Source organism: Doryrhamphus excisus, linkage group LG10 (genome assembly GCF_037039965.1).
Source record: "Doryrhamphus excisus strain RoL-2023G ecotype Guam linkage group LG10, RoL_Dexc_Guam_v1.1, whole genome shotgun sequence".
NCBI lineage: Eukaryota > Metazoa > Chordata > Actinopteri > Syngnathiformes > Syngnathidae > Doryrhamphus > Doryrhamphus excisus.
Genome location: NC_136366.1, coordinates 5,160,001 through 5,175,383, shown reverse-complemented (window position 1 = coordinate 5,175,383; position 15,383 = coordinate 5,160,001). Strand labels below are relative to the sequence as shown.

At 42.8% G+C, this 15,383-nt stretch overlaps 1 protein-coding gene across 1 annotated transcript in view; it reads left to right on the top strand.

Annotated features, from left to right (window-relative positions):
- Positions 1-4,269, top strand: part of LOC131108123 (semaphorin-4G-like) — a 30,894-nt gene extending 26,625 nt beyond the window's left edge. The window contains exon 14 of the mRNA XM_078793887.1: positions 1,419-4,269. Coding sequence (XP_078650013.1) covers positions 1,419-2,323 — 905 coding nt within the window. The 3' untranslated portion in view covers positions 2,324-4,269. The remainder of the gene's footprint in view (positions 1-1,418) is intronic.
- Positions 4,270-15,383: the final 11,114 nt, after the last annotated feature.

Here is a 15,383-nt window from a genome sequence, read left to right as displayed (position 1 = left end):
GACGTGACCGCGCACCCGCCTCGCCGCCGCTGTCGCCCCCTCCTGGCGGAAAATTGCAAGTGCCGTGACTCCCTTACCGCTTATCCGCTCGCCGCGGTTTTTCGTACGGCGCGTCCGCGCGCCCGTCCGGTCGCGCGCGCGACCCCGACCCGCGCGTACCCCCGACCCGCGCGTACCCCCGAGCGCGTCGGGGTGCTCGAGCCCGCTCATCACTGCTTGCAGTTTTAATTATTATTATTATTATTGTTATTTTGCAGTGGATCCCTGCACATTTGCCATTCACGGACGTATTTGTATTAAGGCCGGATTCACACAGGGCCGTGTCGCGTTGGACTGATCTGAAACATTAAACCGTGACAAACACCCAGGTTCGAATCTCCATTAGTAAGCATCATCGGTGTTCATAAGGAAGGGCATCCGGAATATGTAAAGGGCTCAAACCAAAAGTCAGTATGCGGATCAAAAGAGCCGCTGTGGCGACTCCGTAATCAGGAAAAAAGCTTAAAGACAAAAACAAAAATAAATAAGAAAAATAGGATGGGGGGGTAGGGGGCAAGACGTTTTCACACCACCGTATGTTTTAAATTGCTTATTGTCTTTTGATGTCTACGATATTGGGTGTAAAAGTCACTATAGGGGTGTTATTTCATGTGTAGAGGGCTCTACTGGTGTCTGTGGAGGGTAGTAAAGAGGTTCTAACTCTGATCATTGATTTTCTATCACTTATCCTCACGAGGGTCGCGGGGGTGCTGGAGCCTATCCCAGCTGTCTTCGGCTGAGAGGCGGGGTACACCCTGGACTGGTGGCCAGCCAATCACAGGGCACATAGAGACAAACAACCATTCACACTCACATTCATACCTATGGACAATTTGGAGTCACCAATTAACGTAGCATGTTTTTGGAATGTGGGAGGAAACCGGAGTACCCGGAGAAAACCCACACATGCACAGGGAGAACATGCACACTCCACACAGAGATGGCCGAGGGTAGGGAAAGACAAAATACTAAGCCAAAAAGTTACCACTTCCACACAAAATAGGAGGAAAACTCATTCATTTTCTACCGCTTATCCCCACGAGGGTCGCGGACATGCTGGAGCCTATCCCAGCTGTCTTCGGGCGAAAGGCGGGGTACACCCTTGACTGGTGGCCAGCCAATCACAGGGCACATATAGACAAACAACCATTCACACTCACATTCATACCTATGGACAATTTGGAGTGGCTAATTAAGCTAGCATGTTTTTGGAATGTGGGAGGAAACCGGAGTACATATTCTATGAGGGATTACTCATAAAGTACAACTTTTTAGTAAACATCTAGCGTAGTAGTTTCTCATGGGCAGAATTGGTGTCTTTTTGTGGATTACTTCGTTTATTTCTGCCATCGGACTTTGGACTTTTCCTTTCATTCCAGACGTCACCATTCGCAGTCGCTTCGTCCGAGTCGGCGACGACGTGCTGCTGCAGTGCGAGCTCAGCTCCAACCTGGCCACGCCTCTTTGGACGCTGGACGCCGACGAGCTCCACGGGTACGGCCTCAGCTCCGGGTTCAGGACCGGCATCGACGGCCTGCTCATCATCGAGGCCCGGCAGGACCAGAGCGGCCTGTACACCTGCTACGCTCTTGAGAATAATGTCAAGGTCGCCGTGGTTACCTACAATGTCACCGTTAGTCCAGACCTGGCTCCTCCTCCCCTGGTTGAAGAACAAGCTACCGCCTCACCGGTGCCCACGGCTCCGCCCTTGGCGCCTCTGCCCCCCCACTCGGAGCTGATCTCCTCCAGGAGCATGGAGGCCTTGTACCTGTCCCTCATCACCATCCTGGGCAGCCTTTGTGTGGTTCTCGCCGTGGTGCTGTTCTACGTCGGCTTCTGCCTTCGAGTGGGCCACGGAGGGAAGTACTCGCTACGGGCCGCCGCCGCCGCCTACCCCAGCTGCAAGAGAACCAACCGAAACAGGAAACAGCAACGAAACTCCGCCCTTATGGAGCTGAAGACCATTTCCGGCCACTGCAACGGGGTCTCGAAGCCTCCTCACGACGGAGGCTTCCTCCAAATTGTTCCCGGTGAAGCTCACGCGGAGACACCTCCCCGGCCCCCTCCTCCGCCTCCCACGCCGCCCGAGTGCAACTTCCCCAACGGCTTGTCCGCCACGTTACCCAGCGTCCTGCGCAGGATGAACGGCAACAGCTACGTGCTGCTGAGGCAAAGCGACGCCGAGAACGCGTCAACGCTCTGCTCGCCCTTCGCGGACGAGCTCAACAGGATCTTGGAGAAACGCAAACAGCTGCAGCCGAGGCCGGACGAGAGCTCCGTGTAGCGCCCCCCGGTGGTGGGAGGATGACATTCAGGACATGATCTTGCACTCAAATTTCCTAAAGATGTGAACAACAAAGACATGCTAGCATGGGCATGGAATGGAAAAGCTTTCTACCTCACCTCGTGTCTGTGCCCTGAGGGACACCTGCAGCCTGGAGCGAGGAGAAGAATATCGAAACACACGTGAAGACTTCCATATTTGGCTCGACTCAGCGGACGTCTGCGTGCGCTAACGCCTATGCATTTTTTCCAACTGAACGCATCCTTTTTCACTAACCTTTAACACTCAAAGTACAGTACAAGGTACAGTACAAGGTACAGTACAAGGCAAAGTACAAGGTACAGTACAACCTCGCTTTTCCTCGTTCAGTTCTATCAGAATTCTGTGTGAAAGGCATATTTGTTCCTGTCACAAATACACAGTGCGCTTGAACGTGCCATCAGTGCATAACGCACAGTGCTTTATAAGAAAGGAGTCGTTCATGATTCTTAAAGAAACAGAACCAGAGGCCCACCTCTAAAACAAGTCATCAACGTGTGGACGCTTTATTGTCCCACTCCACTCGTTTCGAGAGGGGGGGGGGTGAAAACCAAGGTACTGCTGTAGTTGGTATTCACCAGTACAGGGGGGGGTCACATGAGCTTGTCGCAAGATCTCACGAGATTCAAACGTGACAAGATTTATTGTTCAGAAAAAAACTGTGTACTGGTGTGTGCTGGTGTGTGCACATCCGGAAGGATAATAAATCCATTCCGTAATCCCACCATGTTTTTCCTCTTGTGAGATCAAATGACTTATTTTATCTTGATGAAGCCGTGGCCCAAATTCAAATGAACAAACCGTGAATCCATTGTCTCTCCTACGAGGTTTGCATTGCGATATGCAAATCAATCCATGACGCCATCTACACTTTTAAAAATGGTGAGTTAAAAACAAACCAATTTGGGTATTTTCCCAACCCAGCGTTGGTTAAATATTGGACCCGACAAATTGGGTTGGTTCCCTTAATACAACAATTGGGTTGTTCGTACAAACCACTTTAAACCCAAGTCAGGTTGCTAATAAGCAATTCATTCATTCATTTTCTACCGCTTTTCCTCACCAGGGTCGCGGGGGGTGCTGGAGCCTATCCCAGCTGTCTTTGGGCGAGAGGCGGGGTACACCCTGGACTGGTCGGCAGCCAAATCACAGGGCACATATAGACAAACAACCATTCACACTCACATTCATGTAAAAGGCACCAAATGATCTGATAACATCCTGATTTGGATTCTGTGTAAAAGGCACCAAATGATCTGATAACATCCTGATTTGGATTCTGTGTAAAATGCACTAAATGATCTGATAACATCCTGATTTGGATTCTGTGTAAAAGGCACCAAATGATCTGATAACATCCTGATTTGGATTCTGTGTAAAAGGCACCAAATGATCTGATAACATCCTGATTTGGATTCTGTGTAAAATGCACTAAATGATCTGATAACATCCTGATTTGGATTCTGTGTAAAAGGCACCAAATGATCTGATAACATCCTGATTTGGATTCTGTGTAAAAGGCACCAAATGATCTGATAACATCCTGATTTGGATTCTGTGTAAAATGCACTAAATGATCTGATAACATCCTGATTTGGATTCTGTGTAAAAGGCACCAAATGATCTGATAACATCCTGATTTGGATTCTGTGTAAAAGGCACCAAATGATCTGATAACATCCTGATTTGGATTCTGTGTAAAATGCACTAAATGATCTGATAACATCCTGATTTGGATTCTGTGTAAAAGGCACCAAATGATCTGATAACATCCTGATTTGGATTCTGTGTAAAAGGCACCAAATGATCTGATAACATCCTGATTTGGATTCTGTGTAAAATGCACTAAATGATCTGATAACATCCTGATTTGGATTCTGTGTAAAAGGCACCAAATGATCTGATAACATCCTGATTTGGATTCTGTGTAAAATGTACCAAATGATCTGATAACATCCTAATTTGGATTCTGTTTAAAATGCACTAAATGATCTGATAACATCCTGATTTGGATTCTGTCTAAAAGGCACCAAATGATCTAATAACATCCTGATTGGGATTCTGTTTAAAATGCACTAAATGATCTGATAACATCCTGATTTGGATTCTGTGTAAAAGGCACCAAATGATCTGATAACATCCTGATTTGGATTCTGTGTAAAATGTACCAAATGATCTGATAACATCCTAATTTGGATTCTGTTTAAAATGCACTAAATGATCTGATAACATCCTGATTTGGATTCTGTCTAAAAGGCACCAAATGATCTAATAACATCCTGATTGGGATTCTGTTTAAAATGCACTAAATGATCTGATAACATCCTGATTTGGATTCTGTGTAAAAGGCACCAAATGATCTGATATCGGAATAGCTGGTATCGGAAGTATCGTCTTTCAGTATCGATCCACACATCACTACCACGTCATCATAATAATCAGATCCAGCCAATATACCCCCCCGCCCCCAGAATGTAAATGATCTGATCAATAAATAAAAGTCCCGCCCTTGCTTCTTCCCGACTACTTCATGGCGCCTCTCGCTGCCTGGCTGGTTCAGTGGTTGAGTGGTTGAGTGCGACCTGACGCCCACAATGATTAGCTGATGCAGCTCCTGCTTTGACGTGCCTTTTTTTTTGATTGAGACTAACGAGGCGGCGGCGTCAGGTTTGAAAAGGTGTGCTCCCGAGCTTTCCCGTCAGTGGTATTGATCAAAACCACGGAGGAGGGAGCTCTTCGCGCGTTTAAACGCCGTCATTAAAGCTCTTTCACCTCATTTGGAAGACGACCCGGCGCATCTCCGGGGCTTCTTTGGAGGTGTCAGGCTTTTGCGGCGAAGACAGCGCCGAGCTCTTCGTATTCCCTCTAATTGTCTCTCTTAATCCTGCAAATGCGATCTCCTGCAGGCGGATTGTAAAAATCACCGATACTAAAACCCGAACCTTCTCCTAATGAGCAGGGAGACACAAACAAGTCAGACGTTCTTATTCAGCAACTTTGTTCTCGCCCTGAAAAACCCGCCTTTTTCTGCCTTTTGTCCGTGGCAATGTTTTGTATAAATGGCACCAACGCGTACGCCGTTTGTCCAGCTATGTTCTGCCTTCTGAGGCCGTACCACAAGTCCCTTTCACAGTGCCACTAAAAGTCTGCATTTTCCTGCCTTTTTTCCTGTCATTGTTCTTTATAAACTGCACCGACACAGGATGGCAAAGGATGATGTTCTGCCTTCTGAGGTGCTGTCAGCATTCTTCTGTATGAACTACACACGGGTAGAATCAGAGAATCGAATGGATTATCCTGATTTGGATTCTGTGTAAAATGCACTAAATGATGTAATAATATCCTGATTTGGATTCTGTGTAAAAGGCACTAAATGATCTGATAACGTCCTTATTCAGATTCTGTGTAAAACGCACTAAATGATCGTGGTAGAATCAGAGAATCAAATGGATTGTTGACAAAAACATTTTCTTATCTTATCTGATAATATCCTGATTTGGATTCTGTGTAAAATGCACTAAATGATGTGATAACATCCTGATTTGGATTCTGTGTAAAAGGCACTAAATTATCTGATAATATCCTGATTCGGATTCTGTGTAGAAGGCAGTAAATGATCTGATAACATCCTGATTTGGATTCTGTGTAAAAGGCACTAAATGATGTGATAACATCCTGATTTGGATTTTGTGTAAAAGGCACTAGATGATGTGATAACATCCTGATTTGGATTTTGTGTAAAAGGCACTAGATGATGTGATAACATCCTGATTTGGATTCTGTGTAAAAGGCACTAAATTATCTGATAATATCCTGATTCGGATTCTGTGTAAAAGGCACTAAATGATCTGATAACATCCTGATTTGGATTCTGTGTAAAAGGCACTAAATGATGTGATAACATCCTGATTTGGATTTTGTGTAAAAGGCACTAGATGATGTGATAACATCCTGATTTGGATTTTGTGTAAAAGGCACTAGATGATCTGATAATATCCTGATTTGGATTCTGTGTAAAAGGCACCAAATGATCTGATAACATCCTGATTTGGATTCTGTAGAAAAGGGACTAAATGATCTGATAACATCCTGATTTGGATTCTGTGGGAAAGGCACCAAATGATCTTATAACATCCTGATTCGGATTCTGTGTAAAAGGCACTAAATGATCTTATAATATCCTGATTTGGATTCTGTGTAAAAGGCGCTAAATGATCTGCTAACATCCTGATTTGGATTCTGTGTAAAAGGCACTAAATGATCTTATAATATCCTGATTCGGATTCTGTGTAAAAGGTGCTAAATGATCTGCTAACATCCTGATTTGGATTCTGTGTAAAAGGCACCAAAAGATCTGATAACATCCTGATTTGGATTCTGTCTAAAAGGCACCAAATGATCTGATAACATCCTGATTTGGATTCTGTGTAAAAGGCACAAAGCCCCATTGTCGGGAATTGTGCAGCATCTCTCTGTACAAAGCTACTGATATGGCCTGGACGTCTCCATTTTCTGGGGCTTCTGTGTGAAAGTTATTCGACTGTGGGATGCTGACAATGCATCCGTATTCCATTTTGTAACTTTGTATCACGTCTGTGTGAAAGAGGCTTAATGATCTCATTCTGGGACTTTGTGTTGCTGTATGAAAGTCCTCACAGTTGCAGCAAGATCCCATTTGCCTGACAGGCAAATAAATGCCGCGTCTACAGTTGGCGTAATCTCCCGGGAACAAAATGGCGTGTTGCTGTATGAAAGTGTACACTGTTGTGCCAATACTCACTTACGTGTGTATGTGGTTCCCCATTGTGCACATTTTGTGTAAAATGGGTTTTTATTTTGTACTTGATGTGAGACAGCCTGTCACTGAGGGCTGCTCATTTGCTTGAGTTGCACAATTAATGCATGAAACGTTTACCCACAGAAAGTCACTAATGTATTGCATCTGTAGGAATATACACAATATACACAATATACACAATATACACAATATACACAATATACACAATATACACAATATACACAATATCCAGGCTGCGTTATGACTTTTTTTTTCCTGTCACTGTTGTTGTGCATGTTACACCACTCTTCCCTTTTCCACTGGAATTGGCTTCAAATAAACTTTGTACTTCAACCTTCCACCTTTTTCCTTCTTATTTCTCTTCCGTGCTTTTCCTTGCTTCCCGACTTCACGGACTTGGTAATGGTAATGGTAATGGTAATGGTTTTATTTCATTTGAACATGCATCAGATTACAATTGAATGCATCACATAATCAGTTCACAGTTCCACATGTCCAAAAGGAGTAGGAAGAAGCAAAGCTTATTAAATCCTACCCCTCCATCTGCTACTTTTACAATCAGTAACTGTTACATTTGTTCACTTCCTGCTTTCCTAATATAGTTTGCTTTTACAATCAGTAACTGTTAGATTTGTTCACTTCCTGCTTTCCATAATATAGTTTACTTTTACAATCAGTAACTGTTTCATTTGTTCACTTCCTGCTTTCCTAATATGGTTTAATTTTACAATCAGTAACTGTTACATTTGTTCACTTCCTGCTTTCCTAATATAGTTTACTTTTACAATCAGTAACTGTTTCATTTGTTCACTTCCTGCTTTCCATAATACAGTTTGTTTTTTTTATTACTTTTTTTAATAATGTACCTCGTACCGAAGTACGAGGTGATATGACCATACAATGCCATTATGTGTACCATAGTAACTAGTAAGTAACATAGTAAGTGCTACACTGTGTGTAGCATTAGTTAACTTTTCATTTTATATTGGGGGGGGCACAATCCTTGTATCATTCTGTCATTTGTTGTTTCCTTTGAAACTCATCCATGCATTTTCTATGCCACTTATACTCAGTTATACATAGAGTGGCGGCTATGCTGGAGCCTATCCCAGCTGGTTTTGGGCAAGAGGCGGGGTACACCCTGGACTGGAGGCCAGCCATTAGCCGTCATTTGGTGGACCACATTTTGCACACAAGGACGCATTGTCAACAAATGTGCCGTTGGGCATACAGCACCAAGTTAGCCTGAGGCTAACCTCTCACCCGTGCACCAGGTAGTGTAATGCTACAGCTGCTGCCTTTTACATAGATCTTTTAGGAAAATGTTGTTTATCTTATTTTGCACTCCAAATCTATTAAACATGTATTCGTATTGGGCTGCACGGCGGTCGAGTGGTTAGCGCGCAGACCTCTTCGAGACCAGGGTTCAATCCCACCCTCGGCCATCTCTGTGTGGAGTTTGGGTTTTCTCCGGGTACTCCGGTTTCCTCCCACATTCCAAAAACATGCTAGGTTAATTGGCCACTCCAAATTGTCCATAAGTATGAATGTGAGTGTGAATGGTTGTTTGTCTATATGTGCCCTGTGATTGGCTGGCCACCAGTCCAGGGTGTACCCCGCCTCTCGCCTGAAGACAGCTGGGATAGGCTCCAGCACCCCTCTGAATGTATTGGTATTACTCTAGAACAGGGGTGGGCAAACTACGGCCCGGGGGCCACATCCGGCCCGCCAAGTGTTTGAATACGGCCCGCCCAATCTTTCCAAAGTATTTCATTTAAACTCAACATACAACCTGGCATCATGGCCTGAGCCAACCTTTTGATGGTTTTATCAATTTCGTTTTTTGACATGGTCTGTTGTTTACAAGTGCTCCTGAAAAAAGGGACACAAGCACATAATAATAATTATTATTATTATTATTATTATTAGATTATTAGATTATTATAATTATCATTAGAACTATTATGATTATTATAATTATTATATTAATACTAATTATTATATTAATTATATATAATATTATTGTTATATTTGCATATTTTACATAATAATAATAATTATTTTTATTTTATTGTAATTATTATAATATTTTATTATTTTTAAAATATTTACATATAAATATAAAATAGCAGATTGCATGACAATTTTACAGATACAATAATACCAGGTGGACTGTTACGTGTAAAATATATAGTCTGCCCCCCCCCCCTGTAAATTTTGTCATATCAATGCGGCCCGCAAGTCAAAAAGTTTGCCCACCCCTGCTCTAGAACATGCGCTGCCGCTCGATCTACGTTCCTATGGTCATGAGCTTTGGGTGGTGACCAAAAGCACAAGATCACGGTCATCTGGGAGAACTGCTGCTCCCCCTGATATCCACCCGGACGATCCGGACGGAGTAGCCAGGGAGTGGGAAGTGGCTGCTGCCTCCATGGACGGATGAAGTACTAGCATCATGGTGATCCCAAAACACAATTGGAAGAATGTGCATATGTCATTGTGTTGTTAGTGACGTCTCCGACTCGACAGGATCAGCAGGAAGTGCCGGTTCGGACGCGTGTTTTGTTTTGTCGGTCCTGGCACGTCTAGATTGCATTTGTTGGACAAAAACAGTTGAAGCCTTCTTATTCCATTTGATTGTTTGTTCGTTGTGAAACAGTGACGGAAAAATGACGGAAAATGAGCATAATAGATCGACTTTAATATATATTGCTCCCTTAACCCAAAGATTCATTTATTTTGTAATTGCGCCCTAAACGTGCAGAACGTTTTGTTGACATTGTGGGGTTTGTCAGGGAGAATTAGCAAACATACAAAGACCGCTAGCTTAGCACGCTAGCGATGACACAGGAGCAGTAGCGGTTCTAGCTATGGGTCATATGGGTAATTGCCTAAGGCGGCATTCTCCGAAAATAACTGATCTGTGCTATAGTTATTAATGATAGCCCCCACCTTTTACGTATATTGCCAAAACGTTAGCAAATTTACACCTGTCCAAAAGATAAAGTTGGAGAACAGGTCTTCCAGGGGGTTAGTCAGGGTTTCCGTTCATTGTGGATCAGCGTGTTTACCGAGTCAACAAAGCGGGCCGCGTTTCACATCGGGACTATAAAACAAACACGTATTGTCGCAGCATGCATGCTAACTAGGAGCTCTTCTGCGTCCTCCCCGACCGGTTTGATGGCCTTCAAAGCCACGCGCCTGTGCTCTCTCTCACACACACACACACACACACACACACACACACACACACACACACAATGTGCTTCATCCTCTGGCTGACAGAAGAAACATAAACAAGACGGCTGACTGGAATTACACCAGGGTGCAACTTCAATCCTGCGTTGCCAAATAACAAATCAGGATTTGAACAGTAAGCAACAGTCATTTGTTCTACCACAAATATCCCAGATCAAGAAAAAAAAAGTAGCCAATATGTGTTGAGATGGTTGTTAAAGAGGAAGCAATAGGCCACAGTTGGGACACACCCAAGTCACACAAAAGCAAAGCAACACACACACTCATTGCAAAACACCAAATGTTGGTAACTTCCAATTCCTGGCTTCCTGATTGGTCGTGCTCACCTTTACCAATTATTTATTGAAATTAGCAAACAGACAAATATCCTGCCTTTTTAATGTTTGACCTCTCCCAATATTGACCCAGTGTTATTTACACTGGTGCATGTCACGTTGTTTAAGTGGAAAAAAACTGACAACAGAGACGTTTCATTCTAAAGTCTCATCGTAATGTGGGCTTTGGGGGTGTTAAGCTTTTAAAATGTGTGTGTGTGTGTGTGTGTGTGTTTGTGAGTGTGCGTTGCCCAACGTACCAACTTCCATGTACACAAAGACAACGAGAGCACACGCTCACATGTTTCATGCGCTTTTGGCGTCACCTAGCGGTCGCTGCCTTGCATTTCTAGAAGCCGTACTTCTCCAATTGGCCGCTAGAGGTCAGTAAAGCCTTGTTTATTGGAAATGATACACCGTATCAAAGAATAGGGTTTGTTTTATTGGAATTTGTCCCACTATTCACAAACCTTATGCGAGACATAAAAAAACAGGTATTTCTTTTTCTAAAGATACAAAAACAGCTAAATAAATGCAAATGTCAGCAATTATTTGAATTTGAAATTAAAATCCCCAGAAAAATCAACCCTCATTGATATCTTATTAATTAATATTCCCCATAAATATATGATCACAGGCAATATGAGGTTCTAAGACAAGGTCCTGCTGTATATAAGCAAGGTTTTTAATATGGTATGTTGTATTATGACTGGAGCAGGACCAGACTTATTCCTGATTCCTTATTCCTTGAATTGTCTTGGGCTTTGGACCTTAGAGGTCATTTCCTAATCATTACAAACAAGCATGTTCCCATAAGAAGTTATAGGATGAAAGGTAGGGAGGATCCTTGGTTTTCTGGAAAACTGGCTGAACAGTACATGAAAGGACCCGATCTGGGCCAACGCTGGAATAAATAGCTCGATTTCTGGCTGGACTAGATTTAGGTTTTTAAGAAAGAAGTCTAAACACCTAATTAGGGAACAACAATTTATGAAACATATCTAAAAATGTGCCCTGTGATTGGCTGGCAACCAGCACAGGTTGTACCCCGCCTCTCGCCCAAAGACAGCTGGGATAGGCTCCAGCACCCTCGCGACCCTCGTGAGGAAAAAGCGGTACAAAATGAATGAATGAATCTAAAAATGTGAATAATCCACAAAAATTCTGGCAAATTTTTGCCTTATGGGACCCTTATGGGACCCTTATGGGACCCTTATGGGACCCTTATGGGACTTTATATCTATATCTATATACTTTATATCTATCTATGTAATAATGACGGTGCAGGCAGCAGTGGATTTTAAGATCCCACTATAAATGACAATGGTGATGGCTGGGTTTGCTTGGTATCACAAAGGTATTGTCCCTTATGGTACCCTTATGGTACCCTTATGGGTCCAGATGGTTTGGACCCTTATCTTCAGGAGAAAAAAGGAACGTTTGATTTGCTGGGCCACATAGTACACATGATCTCGCCTCATTTGATTTTTTTTTTTTTAATGATCGCTGTGAGATATATTTTTCTATATCAGATTTATCGGTGTGATGTCATAACTCATAACTATCAGCTGGATTAATTAATTATCATAGTTAAATTTGATATCACTATTTATTTGTGCTGGTTCTCACTTCTTTGTCATCAGGAGGTGAAAAATGGAATAAAATACGCTTCTGTGGTTTGCTGAAGCCTTAATCCAGTTTCCCAGTGTTGGTGAAACACAGCGAGGCAAACAGCTGGGGTGATAATCCATGTGGAGGCGGAGATGGAAGTCATCTCGTCTTCATCCAGCCTCCGTAGTGTCAGTGGTCAAGTAAAGCCTTCAGGGGTTTACATGGTGGACATCTGGCCCGGGAGCAAGATGGATTACATTTATTCCGGAGTAAGACCGTTCTTAAAGAGGCCACAAGATGGGAAGAGGCTGTGGGACCATTCAGACTTCACTTCCCATCACTGTGTCCACTCTTGTGTTTTGGGTTTTTTTTTAGGCCAAGATTAGCATCATACATCTGGGTGAATGTAGCGGCAAAAGCAGCAACAAAAATTGGCCCTAATTGGGCCCAATTAGCTTATTTTTACACTTGCACCCCAGTTAGGGGTACTCGTCCTGGATGAGTACATGTTTTATTCTTCTTTTTTTACATTAACAACAGCGGTTGGTGGGCTGCACGGTGCTCAAGTGGTTAGCGCGCAGGCCTCACAGCTAGGAGACCCGAGTTCAATTCCACCCTCGGCCATCTCTGTGTGGAGTTTGCATGTTCTCCCCGTGCATGCGTGGGTTTTCTCCGGGTACTCCGGTTTCCTCCCACATTCCAAAAACATGCTAGGTTAATTAGCCACTCCAAATTGTCCATAGGTATGAATGTGAGTGTGAATGGTTGTTTGTCTATATGTGCCCTGTGATTGGCTGGCCACCAGTCCAGGGTGTACCCTGCCTCTCGCTCGAAGACAGCTGGGATAGGCTCCAGCAACCACTGCAACCCTCGTGAGGATAAGTGGTAGAAAATGAATGAGTTCTCCCTCTATTTTGTGTGGAAGTGGTAACTTTTTGGCTTCTTATTTTGTCCTTCCCAACCCTCGGCCATCTCTGTGTGGAGTTTGCATGTTCTCCTCGTGCATGCGTGGGTTTTCCGGGGTACTCCATTTTCCTCCCACATTCCAAAAACATGCTAGGTTAATTAGCCAGTCCAAATTTTCCATAGGTATGAATGTGAGTGTGAATGGTTGTTTGTCTATATGTGCCCTGTGATTGGCTGGCCACCAGTCCAGGGTGTACGCCGCCTCTCGCCTGAATACAGCTGGGATAGGCTCCAGCAACTCCTGCGACCCTTGTGAGGATAAGCGGTAGAATGAATGAATGAACGGCGGTTGGCTTCTTTTTACACTTGTATGAAAGCACTAACAACACAAGTCAAGCTTAACTGACTGGAAAGAATCTCTCTTCCGCGCATGAATCCAATCTGGCTACTGTGAGAATATCAAATCACTTTCAAATCACACACACAGACGTGGGAACTCATCACAAGACAGAGAGAGAGAGAACGAGAGAGAGAACGAGAGAGAAAGAGAGAGAGAGAGAAAGAAAGGCAATTTCAGGCTTCACTGACAAGAACACTCTCCCTCTCCCTCTGCGTACGTTTGTGTGATTTCTGCTGACTGTACACATGTCATGGCATCCCATCTATTGGAAGTATTCAATGACCAGAGATGTGCAGCATCATCATTGAGTTGTCCTCATAATCATAATAATAATCATAACAATACAGCGTACAGTCATCCCTCATTTCGGGTAGTTAATTGGTTTCAATTGTATTCTACTTTATTCATTAAACAGATCTCTGCTCAAACAGCGCGGCCAACAGAGTCAACCATGTCAAATTCATTTTTGTAATATAGGATTCAATGTTAATGCATTAAATGTGGAAAACCTGCTTATGACTGATTAGAGCCCTGTAGACACAAAATAACACCCCTATAGTAACCTTTACACACTTAACATTCATTGTTTACACCAGTGGTACCCAAACTTGTTTTGCAGCACCCACCTTTTGGAGATGAAATTATCTTTGGGTCATACTGAGGACTTTTCTCATTTACAGTATATATTTGTCTGTAACCATTTTCAAGCTACAACCATTTGAAATAGTCATATCAAAACGGAATATTTTCTCAAAAAAATTCCTTCTTCTATCAGTAGGTCGGTTGGTCATCCCTTACTTTAGATTTTGGGGATTTTAGGACTTTGATGGTAATGGTAATGGTTTTATTTCATTTGAACATGCATCAGATGACAATTGAATGCATCACATAATCAGTTCACAGTTCCACATGTCCAAAAGGAGTAGGAAGAAGCAAAGCTTATTAAATCCTACCCCTCCATCTGGTTCTTTTACAATCAGTAACTGTTACATTTGTTCACTTCCTGCTTTCCTAATATAATTTAAGTTTTTTTAATAATTAAAAAAAAATAACTTTATTTTATACAATTTCTTTATTTAAAATTTTTAAATTTTTAACTTTTTACATTTTTACATTTTTACATTTTTACATTTTTACATTTTTACATTTTTACATTTTTACATTTTTACATTTTTACATTTTTACATTTTTACATTTTTACATTTTTACATTTACGTTTGTAAATAACCTTCATCAAATCTGTTACATTTGTTCACTTCCTGCTTTCCTAATATAATGAAAAAAAATTTAAACTTTATTTTATTAATTTCTTTTTTGTCACATACCAAAGTACGAGGTGATATGACCATCCAATGACATAATGGGTACCATAGTAAGTGTCAATATAGTGATATATACACACAAATTTGTCCAACAAACCAAAAGTGAAAGTAGGGTTTGCATGGCACTAGCATCAATGCCGTCCCGATACCACCCTGGATATTTGGATCCAGCCGCCCACCTTTAGCTTGCAGTGCATCACCCCCCCCACCCCCCAACCCCAAGAGCTTTTCATCCAACGTCATCCGACATGACAGACAGTTGCCCGAGGTTTTTGCCCGACTAAAATAAGCATCAGTGCAAACGTTGGGTACAAGTGGGTCACAACAGCAGCGACTAACGTTTTTGCAGATGTAGGGGGGAATCAAACCCCTCCCTCGGCTGCCTTGTTTGGTGCTTTTTGTGAGCAACTGC